Genomic DNA, 14,124 nt, shown 5'->3' with positions numbered 1-14,124 from the left:
CAGCCTCCCGAATGCTGGGATTGCAAGCGTGTGTCACCACATCCGGGTAGCCAGCTTATATATTAATGAGTAGATCTTAGCACTCAGGCCTCCGCAAATACGGGGCTGGTGGAGGCAGGGAGGACTTGTGACTACACTAAACAATTTCCTAAAGGCCCCCTCTGTCTCCTTCTTACAGTGGGGAGTTCCCCACTGCCTCTCCAAAATGTCTCTGAGGAAGAGAAAGACCTGTACTGGGATTGGCTTTCTGGGCCCTGTTCCCTGGGGGCAGGGACAAGATAACAGAAGGAGCCCAGCATCTGAGAGGCTCACCCCCCTTTTTCCAGCTGCACCAGCTGCTTGTCAGCACAGTGGCCCTGTTTCTGGTGTACCCAGCAGCACACCTGTGTCTCCAATCAGTCTCGGTGCGAGGCCTCGCCAAATCCCACGGTAAGCGGGCCTCGTGCAGGGAGGGCCAGACGGGGTTCCTGGGACTCTGGCTAGACGCTAATGCCCAGCTGGATGCACAGCCAGGCGGACGTCTGGGCTGGGGGTGCCTGGTCTCCCAGTGAGGCACCAGGCGCCTTCTTGAGTTCATCTCTCCAGATAAGGGATGCTCCTGCCCCCTCTGCTAGATGGCACCACCAAGGGGCCAACCTGACCCCTGGTACCCCAGCTCCCTGCAGTTGGCGCTCGCTGCAGCCCGGGGGTCAGACCCAGTTCCCCTTAGAGGATTCCTTGGTGTGAGGGGGACCTGGCCTCCTGCCACTGACTCAGGATGTATTGAGTGCCTGTTGTATACCTGAAACTCGACTAGGCACTCAAAAGAACCCAGTTAGAGGTAGTCCCGCCTTCTCCGTCACAAGCCGAAAAAGCCTTAGATGTGACATGTGGCTGTGTGACCCTGGGCAAGCTGCTGAAAATGGGACCTACCTCAAGGGTTGGGGTGGAGATCTAGAATCACACCTGTAAGGTACCAACTCCATCCTTGGCACAGAGCAGGCGTTTGCTCAAATGTGTTTTGTGAACTGATAACCTCCACACGGAGGGGAAGACTTTTTTATTTATTATTATTATTATTATTATTTTATTTTTTTTGGTGGTACTGGGGTTCCTGGAAGCCCTTCTACCTTAGGGCTACACTCCCAGACCTATTTTATATTTTTTTAAATTTGGAAACAGGGTCTCTTAAGCCAGTGTGGCTGGCTTCGAACCTGCGCGATCCTCTTGTCTCCGCCTCCCAAGCGCGGGGATTACAAGTGTGCGCCACCACGCCCAGCTTATTTATTTTTTTGAGGTACCAAAAATGGAACTCAGGGGCATTCTGTTACTCACAAGAGAAACATTTTTTTTCTTTTCTTTTTCTCTCTTTCTTCTTTCTTTTTTTTTTTTTTTTTTTTTGTGGTACTGTGGATGGAACCCAGTGGCATTCTACCTTCGAGTTACACCCCCAGCTCTATTTTTTTATTCTTTTTTTTTTTTTTTTTGCAGTGTCGGGATGGAGCCTGGGACTTTCTACCTCTGAGCTACACACCTAGCCCTATTTTTTATTCTTTATTTTGAAACAGGATCTCATTGAGTTGCAGAGGGCCTCACTAAGTAGCTGAGGCTGTCTTAGAACCACGATCCTTTGTTCTCAGCCTCCCAAATGCTGGGATTGCAAGCATGTGCCACCACGGTTGGCTGGGGAAGACTTCTGAGAGGGGATTTTTGTGTCAGGTCTCAACAGATATATAGGATAGGTGTTTCCACAAAATCGATCCATCAGCTTGCTGCCCCTAGGCAGGAGTTGGGATTGGGCGCGTGCCGAGGAGTGCTGTCTTGCAGGATTACTGTAATCTAGCTGGAGAAGATGCAGCCTCACCCCAGGCCTGCACGAAGCTCTGAACCAGTGCTTAATTTGGCCTTTAATTAAGTGCCAGTTAGTCGGGGAGGCGCCAGCCTCTCTGGGCAGACGGGGCTGTGGGACCTGCACCTCCACGTGGGACCCTGGGGAGCTGGGAGGAGAGGTGTCCTTGGGAAAGAGCAGGTGTGGGGGCTGTCTCCTGTCGTATCCTAGTGGTCCCCATATGAAGGAACTGGGATGCCACACTGGGGAACATCCCTAGGGTGGGAAGCACCGGATAGGGAGTCGGGCCCGGGGTGGGCTGCCATGAAGATACAGCAGATACGGTGACACGGTAGGAATCGGGAACAGAGAGGTCCAAGGACCAGGTCCCTGGGCCCCTTCGTGCTCTGCTGGGTCAGGACACCAGGTCCCTTGAGCCAGGAAGAACCAGCAGGAGAGTCGTAGAGCTGCCCTGCGGGGGCCCCAGCTGGCTCGTGAGCATCTGTGGCCACCACACAGCTGGGCTCTGCACAGGCTTGGACCAGCCAGGTGGCAGGCGGCCCTTATGAGCCGGTGTGTGCTGGAATGCATCTGGGCCGGTTGTGGCTCCTGCCTGGGCTCATTCTCCTGCCTTCTGAGCCCAGCCTCCTACAAGCCATGCCCTGTCCCGTGTTCCCTTACCCTAGCCTGGATAGCTTGGGTATTGAGAAGACCCTCCCAAGTGCTGGTATCACAGGCTTAGTGGAGACAGGAGGATTGCTGGCTTAAGAGACCCTGTTTCCAAATAAAATATAAAATAGGTCTGGGAGTGTAGCCTGGAGGTAGAAGGGTTCCATCCCCAGTACCACCCCCCCAAAAAAAGGGGTGTAATGAGCCAGGTATGGCTTGCAGTCTCAGTACTTGGGAGGCTGAGACAGGAGGATCGCGGTTCACGGATAGCCTCAGCTACTTAGTGAGGCCCTCTGCAACCCAGTGAGACCCTGTTTCAAAATAAAGAATAAAAAATAGGGCAGGGGGTGTAGCTTGGAGGTCAAATGCCCCTGGGTTCCATCCCCAGACCCGCAATAAATAAACAAACAAATTTAAAAAATAGGGCTGGGGTGTAGCTCAGAGGTAGAATGCCCTTGGGCTCTCTATCCTCAGGACTGTAAAAAAAATTTAAGAAAAAAAAAAAAGGAATTTCCCTGCATAACCCACTTTTTCTGCTTTGTCCCCAGAGCCCCCAGGACTGTCCCCAGATTCTGCCATTGTCCCTGGCCCCTGTGCCCACTGGCGGCTCCCAGGACATCCTGGTGCCTCTGGCCAATGCGGGCTTCTTTCACGTAAGTAGACGCCAGGCTGCCTGCTGCTGGGGACTGCGCAGGCCGCTGGGGTGGCGGCGGAGAAGCTCTGGCGCCGGCGTGGGCCTTGCTTCCCTTTCTCTCTGGTTCTGGGTTCATCTGAGAGAGCCCCACCCTGGTTGCACGAGACTTGGGAGAAAAGGAAGGGGTGGCGAGGGCCAGGCCAATGGGACCACAGGTGGCTAGCAGCTGCGGGGGAAGCCCTGGCCAGGGCCCCGGTAGCCTGCCTGGCTCCATTGCACCCCGCCCCGCCTGCACCCTGGCCGCATTGTCACCCTGGTCACACCCATCGTGGCTGAGCTGCTTCCCCGTTTGGTAGCCTCCATATCTTCCCTGGAAAATGGCCAGGGAACTCTTTGCCACGTTTCTCCAGAAGGGAATGATGAGGGTAGGAATGCGTGCTTAGATGGTACCAGGTCACCCAGTGTCGGGCCGGGTACCCCATTCCCGTGGCCTCACTCTGGACTCCTAGACCAGTGCTCCTCCCTACAGCCAGCCCCACCACCCAGTCTGGGCCGGGGGAGGGGCTGCAGCCCTTCCTGGGCCCCTCTTGGAGGAGCGTTGACAAGTCTTGGAAGTGTGCCAGCCTCCCCTCTCCCCATCTCCCTGGGACTCACCATCTGTCGTTTTCACGGAGGAGCCGAGGCCCGTGACGGCTGTCACACGTGGGGGCCACGTGCCGGGCATCTGGGCTTTGTCAAGATGCCTGGTGGCTGGGCTGGAGCTCTGTGAGGGCCAGGCCTGGCCCGTGGCCCTCAGCCCCAGCCCGCCGGAGCATAAACAGGCACCAGAGGGCCCCCGGGCTGGTGGGAAGGGCGCTCTGTCCCCCTGGGCTACAGAAGCCAGGAGTGTGAGGCACAGGGACTCGCCAAACTTGAGTCCTGCCTGATTCATCCCTGCAGAGCAAAGGGGCAGGTCTCTGCTTTCACTGGGTGGCGGGCATCCCTGCCCCGGGACTCCCAGGCCTGTTCTAGAACACTCCGGGCAGACCTGGGGACAGGGGCTTGGGCCTGGCCGGCAATCATTTTTGTGTTAGCTTCCAGCCTGGGAACCCCCAAAGTGGGAGATGGACCTGTTTTCTCTGCCAATAAGGACATAAACAGGAAGTCCTGCCACGCAGCTGGCTGGGGGCTTGCCTGAACACACAAAACCTGAGTTTGGTTCGCTCAGCAGATATTCACTGATACTGCTCCACAGAGAACAAGAGAAGGCTGGGGAGTTAGGCCCTGTTTATTCATTCAGTGAATTTTTTTTTTTTTTTTTTTTAAGAACTGGGAAAGCTGGGTGTGGTGGCACACGCTTGTAATCCCAGCGTTCGGGAGGCTGAGAGAGGAGGACCGCGGTTCGCAGACAGCCTCAGCTACTTAGTGAGGCCCTCTGCAACTCAGTGAGACCTGGTTTCAAGATAAAGAATAAAAAAATAGGGCAGGGGCTGTAGCTCGGAGGTCAAATGCCCCTGGGCTCCATCCCCAGACCTGCCAAAAAGAAAAAAAAGAACTGGGGAGCCGGGCATCGTGGCACATGCTTGTAATCCCAGCATTTGGGAGGCTGAGACAGGAGGATCACAGGGTTGCAGACAGCCTCAGCTATTTAGTGAGGCCCTCTGCAACTCAGTGAGACCCTGTTTCAAAAAAAAGAATAAAAATAGAGTTGGGGGTACAGCTTGGAGGTAGAATGCCCCCAGGTTCCGTCCTCAATACAGGGGAAAAAAAAGAAAGAAAAACTGGGGGTTGAATCCAGAGGCATTTTACCAAGCTACATCCCCAGATTGGTTTTATTTATATTTGGAAACAGGGTCTCACTAGGTTGCCGAGAGCCCCACTAAACGGCTAAATTCAATCCTGCAATCCTCCTATCTCAACCTCCCAAGTACTGGGAATACAAATGACCACACACATCTCTTTTTTTTTTTTTTTTTTTTTTTTTTGTGGTACTTGGGGATAGAACCCAGGGGAATTCTACCTCTGAGCTACACCCCCAGCCCTATTTTATTCTTTTTTTGTTTTTTTCTTAAAGCCAGACATGGTGGCGCACACTTGTAATCCCAGCATTTGGGAGACTGAGACAGAAGGATCGTGGTTCATGGACAGCCTCAGCTGCTTGGTGAGGCCTTTCACAACTCAGTGAGACCTTGTTTCAAAATAAAGAATAAAAAATAGAGCTTGGTTGTAGCTAGGAGGTAGAATGCCCCTGGGTTCCATCCCCAGTATTGAAAAAAAAATTTTTTTTTTTTTTGACACAGGGTCTCACTAAATTGTGGAGGGCCTCACTAAGTAGATGAGGCTGTCTGTGAACCATGAACCTCATGTCTCAGTCTCCCAAGTACTGGGATTACAACCGTATGCCACCATACCCGGCTTCAATGAACATTTATTGAGCACTTACTACATACCAGTCATGGCAACCACATATTAGGCAGCTAATATGTGTGCAAATCACTAAGATATAGGATCTCTGGGTTGTTGGTAGGTCCATGCCCACTTTTCAGGGCAGCAATATGGTGGAGTTGGAGGGAATGGAGACTGGCTTAACCCCCTCCATACCTGTTTTCCACAGGGTGCAGCCCTAGAGTGTAGTTTTGGGCTGGAGGAAAGCTTCGAGACCCTGTGGGTGAATGAATCAGCTGTACGCTGCAACCACGTGGTGGTAAGGGGTGTGGCCCCCTGATGGGGACAGGTGGGGGTGGGGGAGACCTGGGTAAGTTCAGGTGCTGCGTCCTTTCCTCGTCCCCTTACCCTCATCTACCTTTCGGTCCCCATCCCCAAGAGCCCTGCCCTCATCTGTCTCCATGACAACCCTTCCCCATCCCTGCTTTCACACCCTGTTTCCTGTCCCTTTGCAGCTGCACACGGCCCAGAAGAGCCAGGTGTTTCCACTCAGTCTCCAACTGAAGGGGCGTCCATCCCGTTTCCTGGACAGCCCTGACCCTATAACAGGTGGGTGCCCCACCCACTCCACATGGCCACCAGGGACTTAAAGACAAAGCGGGAGGGATTCAGCCTTTGGGGCTGGTTCCAGTGCTGGCCACACACAGATTCTGCTGCCCCACCTTTCCAACACAGAGTCAGCCTCCTGCACCCCAGCCCTGCTTTGATTGTTTTTCTTATATTGTTTCCAAATAAATAAAATTGAGAGCCAGGCATAGTGGCACACACTTGTGATCCTTGCATTTGGGAGGCTGAGACAGGAGGATTGGGGTTCGCGCACAGCCTCAGCTACCTAGTGAGGCCCTTTGCAACTCAGAGACCCTGTTTCAAAATAAAGAATCAAAATTAGGAGCTGGGTGTGGTGGCGCACGCTTGTAATCCCAGCATTTGGGAGGCTGAGACAGGTGGATCTGGATTCACAGACACCCTCCGCTACTTAATGAGGCTCTTTGCAACTCTGTGAGACCCTGTTTCAAAATAAAAGAATAAAAATAGGGCTTAAATTGACATGTGGGGCCAAGTGGTTACCCGTAGCCCATAGGGTCACTGTGAGGAGCCTCTGAGCTTAGCACAGCCCAGGGGGTTTGGAGAAGGTGCTGAGAACCTCACCGAGCTGCCTATGGCTGACCCCTGACCCCCGTGTCTACCCCAGTTGCAGTCTATAACTGTGCTATGGGCAGCCCCGACTGCTCCCAGTGCCTGGGCCGCGAGGACCTAGGTCACCTGTGTGTGTGGACCGACAGCTGCCGCCTGCGGGGACCCCAGCACCTGCAGCCTGGCACCTGCCCGGCTCCCGAGATCCGTGCGGTAAGCACGCCCACCTGCTGCGCATGCGCCCTTGCCATTCCCTAGCCTTTGGGCTCGCGGACCGGCTGAGTACACCCAGCCATGTACGCAGCATCACCTGTCAGCAGATGCCTGCCTTGCAGGGCTGTTTAGAGGGGGAGGGAAATAGTCAAGAATAAGGAAATCAATTAGACATAGAAGGTGCTAAGTGCTATGGAGAGATGCCAGGGGCTACATGTCACTAGGTTTTGGAGGAGGTTGACAAACCTGGCTGATCTGGTGATAATTGAGGCCTCAGATGACTCCTGAACTTCTGGTTTTATTTAAAAGAAAGAAATAGCTGGGCTTGGTGGCTCGTGCCTGTAATCCTAGTTCTTGGGAGGCTGAGACAGCAGCAGGGTCACAAAGCCAGCCTCTTAACGAGACCGTTTCAAAATAAAAAATAAAAAGGGAAAAAATAAAATAAATAAAAAGGGAGTCAGGTGTGGTAGTGCATGCTTGTAATCCCAGTATTTGGGATGCTGAGACAGGAGGATCACGGTTCGAGGACAGCCTCAGCTACTGCTTAGTGAGGCAGGCCCTTTGCAACTCAGTTTGAGATCCTGCTTCAAAAATAAAGAATAAGCCGGGCATGGTGGCACAGGTTTGTAATCCCACCATTTGGGAGGCTGAGACAGGAGGATCGTGGTTCACAGACAGCCTCGGCTACTTAGTGAGGTTCTTTGCAAAAAATAAAGAATAAAAAAATAGGGCTGGAGCCGGGCGTGGTGGCGCACGCTTGTAATCCCCGCGCTTGGGAGGCGGAGACAGGAGGATCGCGCAGGTTCAAAGCCAGCCGTGCTGGCGTAAGAGACCCTGTTTCAAAAATATAAAATAGGTCTGGGAGTGTAGCCCGGAGGAAGGAGGGCTTCCAGGAACCCCAGTACCACCAAAAAAAAAAAAAAAATAGGGCTGGGCTTGTACCTTGGAGATAGAATGCCCCTAGGTTCAATCCCCAGTATCACAAAAAATAAAAAATAAATAAAATAAGTAAAAAGGGCTGGGTGTGTACCTTGGAGGTAGAATGCCCCTAGGTTTAATCCCCAGTACCACACACATACACACACAAACACACAAAAGAAAAACAAAATAAAGAATAAAAAATCAGGCGGGGGTGTAGCTCAGAGGTAGAATGTCTCTAGGTTCCATCTTCAGTACCACAAAAAATAAAAACACAAATAAAATAAGTAAAAAGGGCTGGGATGTAGCTTGGAGGTAGAATGCCTCTGAGTTTAATCTCCAGTACCATATACACAGACACACAAAAATCTCAAGCTGGGCATGGTGGTGCATGCTTGTAATTCTAGCATTTGGGAGGCTGAGACAGGAGGATCGCACAGGTTCGAAGCCAGCCTCAGCTACTTAGTGAGGCTCTCAGTAACTTAGTGAGACCCTGTTTCCAAAAACAGGTCTGGGAGTATAGCCTGGAGGTAGAAAGCCTCTGGGTTCCACCCCCAGTACCAAAAAAAAAAAAAAAAAAAAAAAAAAGCCGCACACACATCTCGGCAGCCCAGCAACCTGCCAAGTGACGGCTCACCCTGGCCCTCTCTGAGCCTCTGTATCTTCCTCTGAGCAGTAGGTCTGGGTGGCCCTGCCTCCCCAAGGGTGCGGAAAGAAGGAATTTGTCAGCACCCTGCCTTGGAGCCCCACTTACCTCTCTTTCTGGTCTCCTGGCAGATTGAGCCCCTGAGTGGCCCCTTGGATGGCGGGACCCTGCTGACCATCCGCGGCAGGAACTTGGGCCGGCGGCTCAGTGACGTGGTGCACCGCGTATGGGTTGGTAGCGTGGCCTGTGAGCTGTTGGCGGACAGATACACCGTGTCAGAGGAGTGAGTGTTGCCCGATCCAACCCAGCAGTGCCTACATAGCCCAGTCCTCTTTCCTGTCCTCCCCAGCACCCTGTGTCCAGCACCCTGCTGCCCAATGTCCCGCCAGGAGTCCTACCTGTTTCTGCTTGAGATACATCCTAGTGTCTTGCCTGTCCCATCTCGGCCACTCCCCTGCTCCCCAGCCCTTCTGCTTTGCTCTGATGAAAACAATATGTAGAACCCAGGCGTGGTGGCGCACACTTGTAACCCCAGCATTCTTCGCAGCCAGCCTCAGCTACTTAGTGAGGCTCTTTGCAATTCAGTGAGACCCTGTTTCAAAATAAAGAATAAAAAAATCAGGCTGGTGGTGTAGCTCAGAGGTAGACTGCCTCTGGGTTCCATCCCCAGTATGGCAAAAATAAATAAATAGATAGAGCCGGGTGTGGTGGTGCACGCTTGTAATCCCAGCATTTGGGAGGCTGAGACAGGAAGACGGCGGTTCACAAACAGCCTCAGCTACTTAGTGAGGCCCTTTGCCAACTCAGTGAGACCCTGCTTCACTGAGAATCAAAAATAGGGCTGGGGGTATAGCTCGAAGGTAGAATGTCTTGGGTTCCATCCCCAGTACCACACAAATAAATACTTTTTTTTTTTTAAATCAAAGGGGTTCGAGCTGGGCGTGGTGGTGCACGCTTATAATCCCAGTCAGTACTTGGGAGGCTGAGACAGGAGGATCGTGTAGGTTTGAAGCCAGCCTCAGCTACTTAGTGAGACCCTGTTTCCAAATAAAATATAAAATAGGTCTGGGAGTGTAACCTGGAGGCAGAAAGCCTCTGGGTTCCATCCCTAGTACCACAAAAAAAAAGAAAGGAAGGAAGGAAGGGAGGGAGGGAGGGAGGGAGGGAGGAAGGAAGGGAGAGAGAGAGAGAGAGAGAGAGAGAGAGAGAGAGAGAGAGAGAGAGAGAGAGAAATCAAAGGGGCTGGGGTTGAAGCTCCGAGGTAGAACGTCCCTGGTTTCAACCTCCAGTTACCACGCCACACACACACACAAATCTGGGTGTGCTCCATGGGTCCTTTCCCATGGGTCCTTTCCCATGGGGCCCTGGGAGATGACTGAGCTGGATTTCCTCTGGGGAGGCCCTGAGTCAGGCTTGCTGGTAAGACTATCGGGACCAGCACGTTCAGAGCCCATCTGTCCCTCCTCCTCGTCTCAGAGTGGTCCCCGAGCGTGGCCGTCCCCAGGGTGGCCCCTGAGGCTCGGGGACGGCTGTTCACCAGCTGACAGGATTGCTCATTATTTTGAAGCGGGTGACGCCATTGCGTGTCGCCTGCTGAACGCCAGCTCTTCTGGCTGTGAGTGGGCGGCTGGTGGCCACGTGTGGAATGGGACTGGGCACGCCTGTGACCCCAGCTGCCTTTTCTTAGGATCGTGTGTGCCACGGGGCCAGCCCCGGGGCCCTTCTCAGACGTGGTGACCGTGAACGTCTCTAAGGAAGGAAAGTCACGCGAGCGCTTCTCATATGTGGTAAGGGCCCGGCCCACAGTGCGGCGCCTGCACCCCACGGCCCAGGGCCGGCCCGCGGCCTGACTGCCTGCCTCTCTCCCCGCAGCTGCCCCTGGTCCACTCCCTGGAGCCGGCTGCAGGCCCCAAGGCGGGGGGCACCCGGATCACCATCCACGGTAGCGACCTCCACGTGGGCTCTGAGCTCCAGGTCCTGCTGAATGACACGGAGCCCTGCACGGAGCTCGTGTAAGCCCCCCTGCTGGATCTGCCCCTCGGCCCCAAGAAACATGGGCTTGGGGGACCAATGGGAGGGTAGATTCTGCACTGGACCTCGCCGGGGCCTGTACTGCTGGGTCCCCTTAGCTAAGCCCTTCCCTTCATTGACTTTCAGTTTTTTCATCTAGTAAGGACAATGAGTTGTACCCTGTGCCGGCACACAGTAGGCCCTCTGGAAGCGGCAGCATATAGTAGGTGTTCTCTAAGTGGCAGCTGTAGCCAGGCACAGTGGTACACATATCTGTAATCCCAATACTTTTTTTTTTTTGCGGTACTGGGGATGGAACCCAGGGGCATTCTACCTCTAAGCCACACCCCTAGCCCTGTTTTTTATTCTTTATTTTGAAACAGGGTCTCAGTGAGTTGTAAAGGGCCTCGCTAAGTAGCAGAGGCTGTCCACGAACCACGATCCTCCTGTCTCAGCTTCCCGAATGCTGGGATTACAAGCATGCACCACCACGCCCAACTAGTAATCCCAACACTTTGGAGGCTGAGACAGAAAGATCACAGGTTCAAGACTAGCCTCAGCAACCTAGCCAGGCCATGTTTCAAATAACAAAATAGATCCAGGCATGGTGGTGGCATGCTTGTAATCCCAGTACTTGGGAAGCTGAGATAGGAGGATCACAGTTTTGCAGCCAGCTTCAGCAATCTTGTGAGGCTTTCTGCAACTTGGTGAGACCCTGTTTCAAAGTAAAAAATAAAATCAGGCTGGGGGTATAGTTCAGAGGTAGAATGCCCCTGAGTTCAATCCTCAGTACCACCAAAAAAAAAAAAAAAAAAAAAATCAAAAGGGCTGGGGGTAGAATGCCATTGGATTCAGTCCCCAGTCCCACCAAAATAAGCAAATACATACATACATACATATATAGATAAATAGCTGGGTGTGGTGGTGCATGCTTGTAATCCCAGCATTTGGGAGGCAGAGACAGGAGGATTGAGGTTCGTAAACAGCCTCAGCTACTTAGTGAGGCCCTTTGCAACTCAGTGAGACCCTGTTTCAAAATAAAGCCGGGCATGGTGGGAGGCGGAGACAGGAGGATTGCGCAGGTTCGTAGCCAGCCGTGCTGGTTTAAGAGACCCTGTTTCCAAATAAAAAAATATAAAATAGGTCTGGGAGTATAACCCAGAAGTAGAAGGGTTTCCAAGAACCCCAGTACCAACAAATAAATAAATAAATAAATAAATAAAAATAGGGCTGGGCGTGTAGCTTGGAGGTAGAATGCCCCTGGGTTTCATCCCCACTACTGCAAAGTAAATAAATAAATAATAGAATTGCATGCACTGGGCTCCTCCTGCAGGCCCAGGGGTGTGGCCAGTGGTAGGGGTGTAGTTTGGAGCCTTTGGGTGAAAAAAAAAAAAAGTAAAGAAACAGAAAAACCTCCACCTTCTGTCCTTATGCACTTGCTGTATACCAAGCATCACTGATAGGTGTTTCTGAGGACACAAAGATGAATGTACCAGAGGGGATTCTGCTGTGTCTGGCCCCAGGCACAGGGACACCAGTATCTGCTGTACTTTTCCCTCAAGGGAAAGGCAGACGCATCCATCGAAAGCTCCAGTGGGCGCCGGCGGGGCTGGGGAGCGGAAGTTGGGACCAGAGATCTGGGGGGTCTTCCTGGCAGAGGTGGGGTGCCCAGAGCTGGAAAGAGAACGGAAGGACCATCCATGCAAGGGCGTGGTGATGGAAATAGCAGCCGGGTCCTCTCGGCTTCTAAGGGTGGGAGAAGAAGCTGGGCTCAGGCTCAGGCTGAGCTCCCGGCTGGGCAGGGGATCACCCACTGTCCCCCTCCCTAGGCGCACGGACACCAGCATCGCCTGCACTGTGCCCGGGGGCGCCCTGCCAGCGCCGGTGCCCGTGTGTGTGCGCTTCGAGCGCCGGGGCTGCGTGCGCGGCAACCTCACCTTCAGCTACATGCAGAACCCGGTGATCACAGCCATCAGCCCCCGGCGCAGCCCTGTCAGGTGAGATCCGTTCCAGGGCAGGTCCCCCCACTCCCAGGGCTGGGCCTGCGGGGTTGCACGTGCACTCACGGGCCTCTCTGTCCCCACAGCGGCGGCAGGACCATCACGGTGGCCGGCGAGCGCTTTCACATGGTGCAGAATGTGTCCATGGCCGTCAACCACATTGGCCGGGAGCCCACGGTGAGGGGCCAGCAAGCTGGGGGGCCAGCCCTGCGGCATCTCCGCGTCTCTGCCTCTCTTATCGCTTTAATTTCTTTTTTTGTGGTACTGGGGATGCAACCCAGGGCCTTTCTATCTCCGGGCTACACCTGCAGACCTCATTTTTATATTTTATTTGGAAACAGGGTCTCATTAAGTTGCTGAGAGCCTCACTCAGTAGCTGAGGCTGGCTTCCAACCTGAGTGATCCTCCTGTCTTGTTACCGACTGAGCAGGATGTCTTGGCACTGTCTCAGCCTCCCAAGCGCGGGAATTACAAGCGTGCGCCCCCACGCCCGGCTCTTAAATCTTCAATCTCAACTGTACACTCTCCTTCCTCTTCCTCTGGCCCTCCTGGATCAGCTGTGCAAGGTCCTCAACTCTACCCTCATCACCTGCCCATCCCCCGGGGCCCTGAGCAACGCGTCTGCGCCCGTGGATTTCTTCATCAATGGCCGCGTCTATGCCGACGAGGCGGCCATGGCCGAGGAGCTGCTAGACCCGGGAGAGGCGCAGCGGGGCAGCCGGTTCCACTTGGACTACCTGCCCGACCCGCAGTTCTCCACGGCCAAGAGGGAGAAATGGATCAGGCACCACCCTGGGGAGCCGCTCACCCTCGTGATCCACGTGAGTGCCCAGGCCAGGTGGGGGAGCGGCCCAGCCCAGCGCGGACCTCGCCAGCACCCCCTTCTCCCCTTCTGTACCCACAGAAGGAACAGGACAGCTTGGGTCTTGAGAGCCACGAGTATCGGGTCAAGATAGGCCAGGTGGCCTGTGACATCCAGATCGTCTCGGACAGAGTCATCCACTGCTCTGTCAACGAGTCCCTGGGCACAGCCGAGGGGCAGCTGCCCATCACGGTGAGGGCACAGGGCATCGGGAACCGGGGATGGAGGAGGCAGTTCAAAGTCAGCAAACATAGCCAGGCGTGGTGGCGCACGCTTGTAATCCCAGCATTCGGGAGGCTGAGACAGGAGGATCTGGGTTCATGGCCACCCTTGGCTACTTAGTGAGGCTCTCTGCAACTTAGTGAGATCCTGTTTCAAAATAAAGAATAAAAAATAGGGCTGGGCGTGTAGCTCGGAGGTAGTATGCCCCTGGGTTCCATTCCTAGTACTGCAAAAAAAAAAAAAAAAAAAAAAAAAAAATTCAGCAAACATTTCCACGTCCTATAGCTTAGGCCAGCAGAATAGAGCTTTACCTCCTTGTTTGACAGACAGGGAAACTGAGCCCCAAGAGCTTCTGAGGGGGCTGGACTTTCAGAAGTTCTAAGCAGTTGTCCGTACCCCTCTGGTAGGCCACTGAGAATGGGACCACTAATTACCACGCAGAGCCACAGAGGAGGAGCAGAGAGAAAGACCAGATAGTGGGGCTCTTCTGCACACTACCTCTTTCATGCCTCCTAGGATGGGGAGCTCACTCCCTCCCAGGGAGCACGCACCATCCTAAGACAGCTCTGGCTGGGATAGCGCCCC

General features: G+C 53.8%; 1 protein-coding gene across 1 annotated transcript in view; it reads left to right on the top strand.

Annotated features, from left to right (window-relative positions):
- Nucleotides 1–14,124, top strand: part of PLXND1 (plexin D1) — a gene marked incomplete at both ends in the record, with an annotated part of 52,185 nt that overhangs the window by 25,599 nt on the left and 12,462 nt on the right. Inside the window, 12 exons of the mRNA XM_080718169.1 lie at nt 327–429; nt 3,025–3,129; nt 5,704–5,793; nt 5,990–6,083; nt 6,727–6,881; nt 8,577–8,728; nt 10,133–10,232; nt 10,318–10,457; nt 12,285–12,452; nt 12,542–12,632; nt 13,013–13,276; nt 13,360–13,509. Coding sequence (XP_080574295.1) covers nt 327–429; nt 3,025–3,129; nt 5,704–5,793; nt 5,990–6,083; nt 6,727–6,881; nt 8,577–8,728; nt 10,133–10,232; nt 10,318–10,457; nt 12,285–12,452; nt 12,542–12,632; nt 13,013–13,276; nt 13,360–13,509 — 1,612 coding nt within the window. The remainder of the gene's footprint in view (nt 1–326; nt 430–3,024; nt 3,130–5,703; nt 5,794–5,989; nt 6,084–6,726; nt 6,882–8,576; nt 8,729–10,132; nt 10,233–10,317; nt 10,458–12,284; nt 12,453–12,541; nt 12,633–13,012; nt 13,277–13,359; nt 13,510–14,124) is intronic.

Source organism: Muscardinus avellanarius, assembly GCF_963383645.1.
Source record: "Muscardinus avellanarius genome assembly, chromosome: 22".
Taxonomy (NCBI): Eukaryota; Metazoa; Chordata; class Mammalia; order Rodentia; family Gliridae; genus Muscardinus; species Muscardinus avellanarius.
Note: the sequence above shows the minus strand (reverse complement) of the source record. Positions and strands in the feature narration are given on the sequence as shown.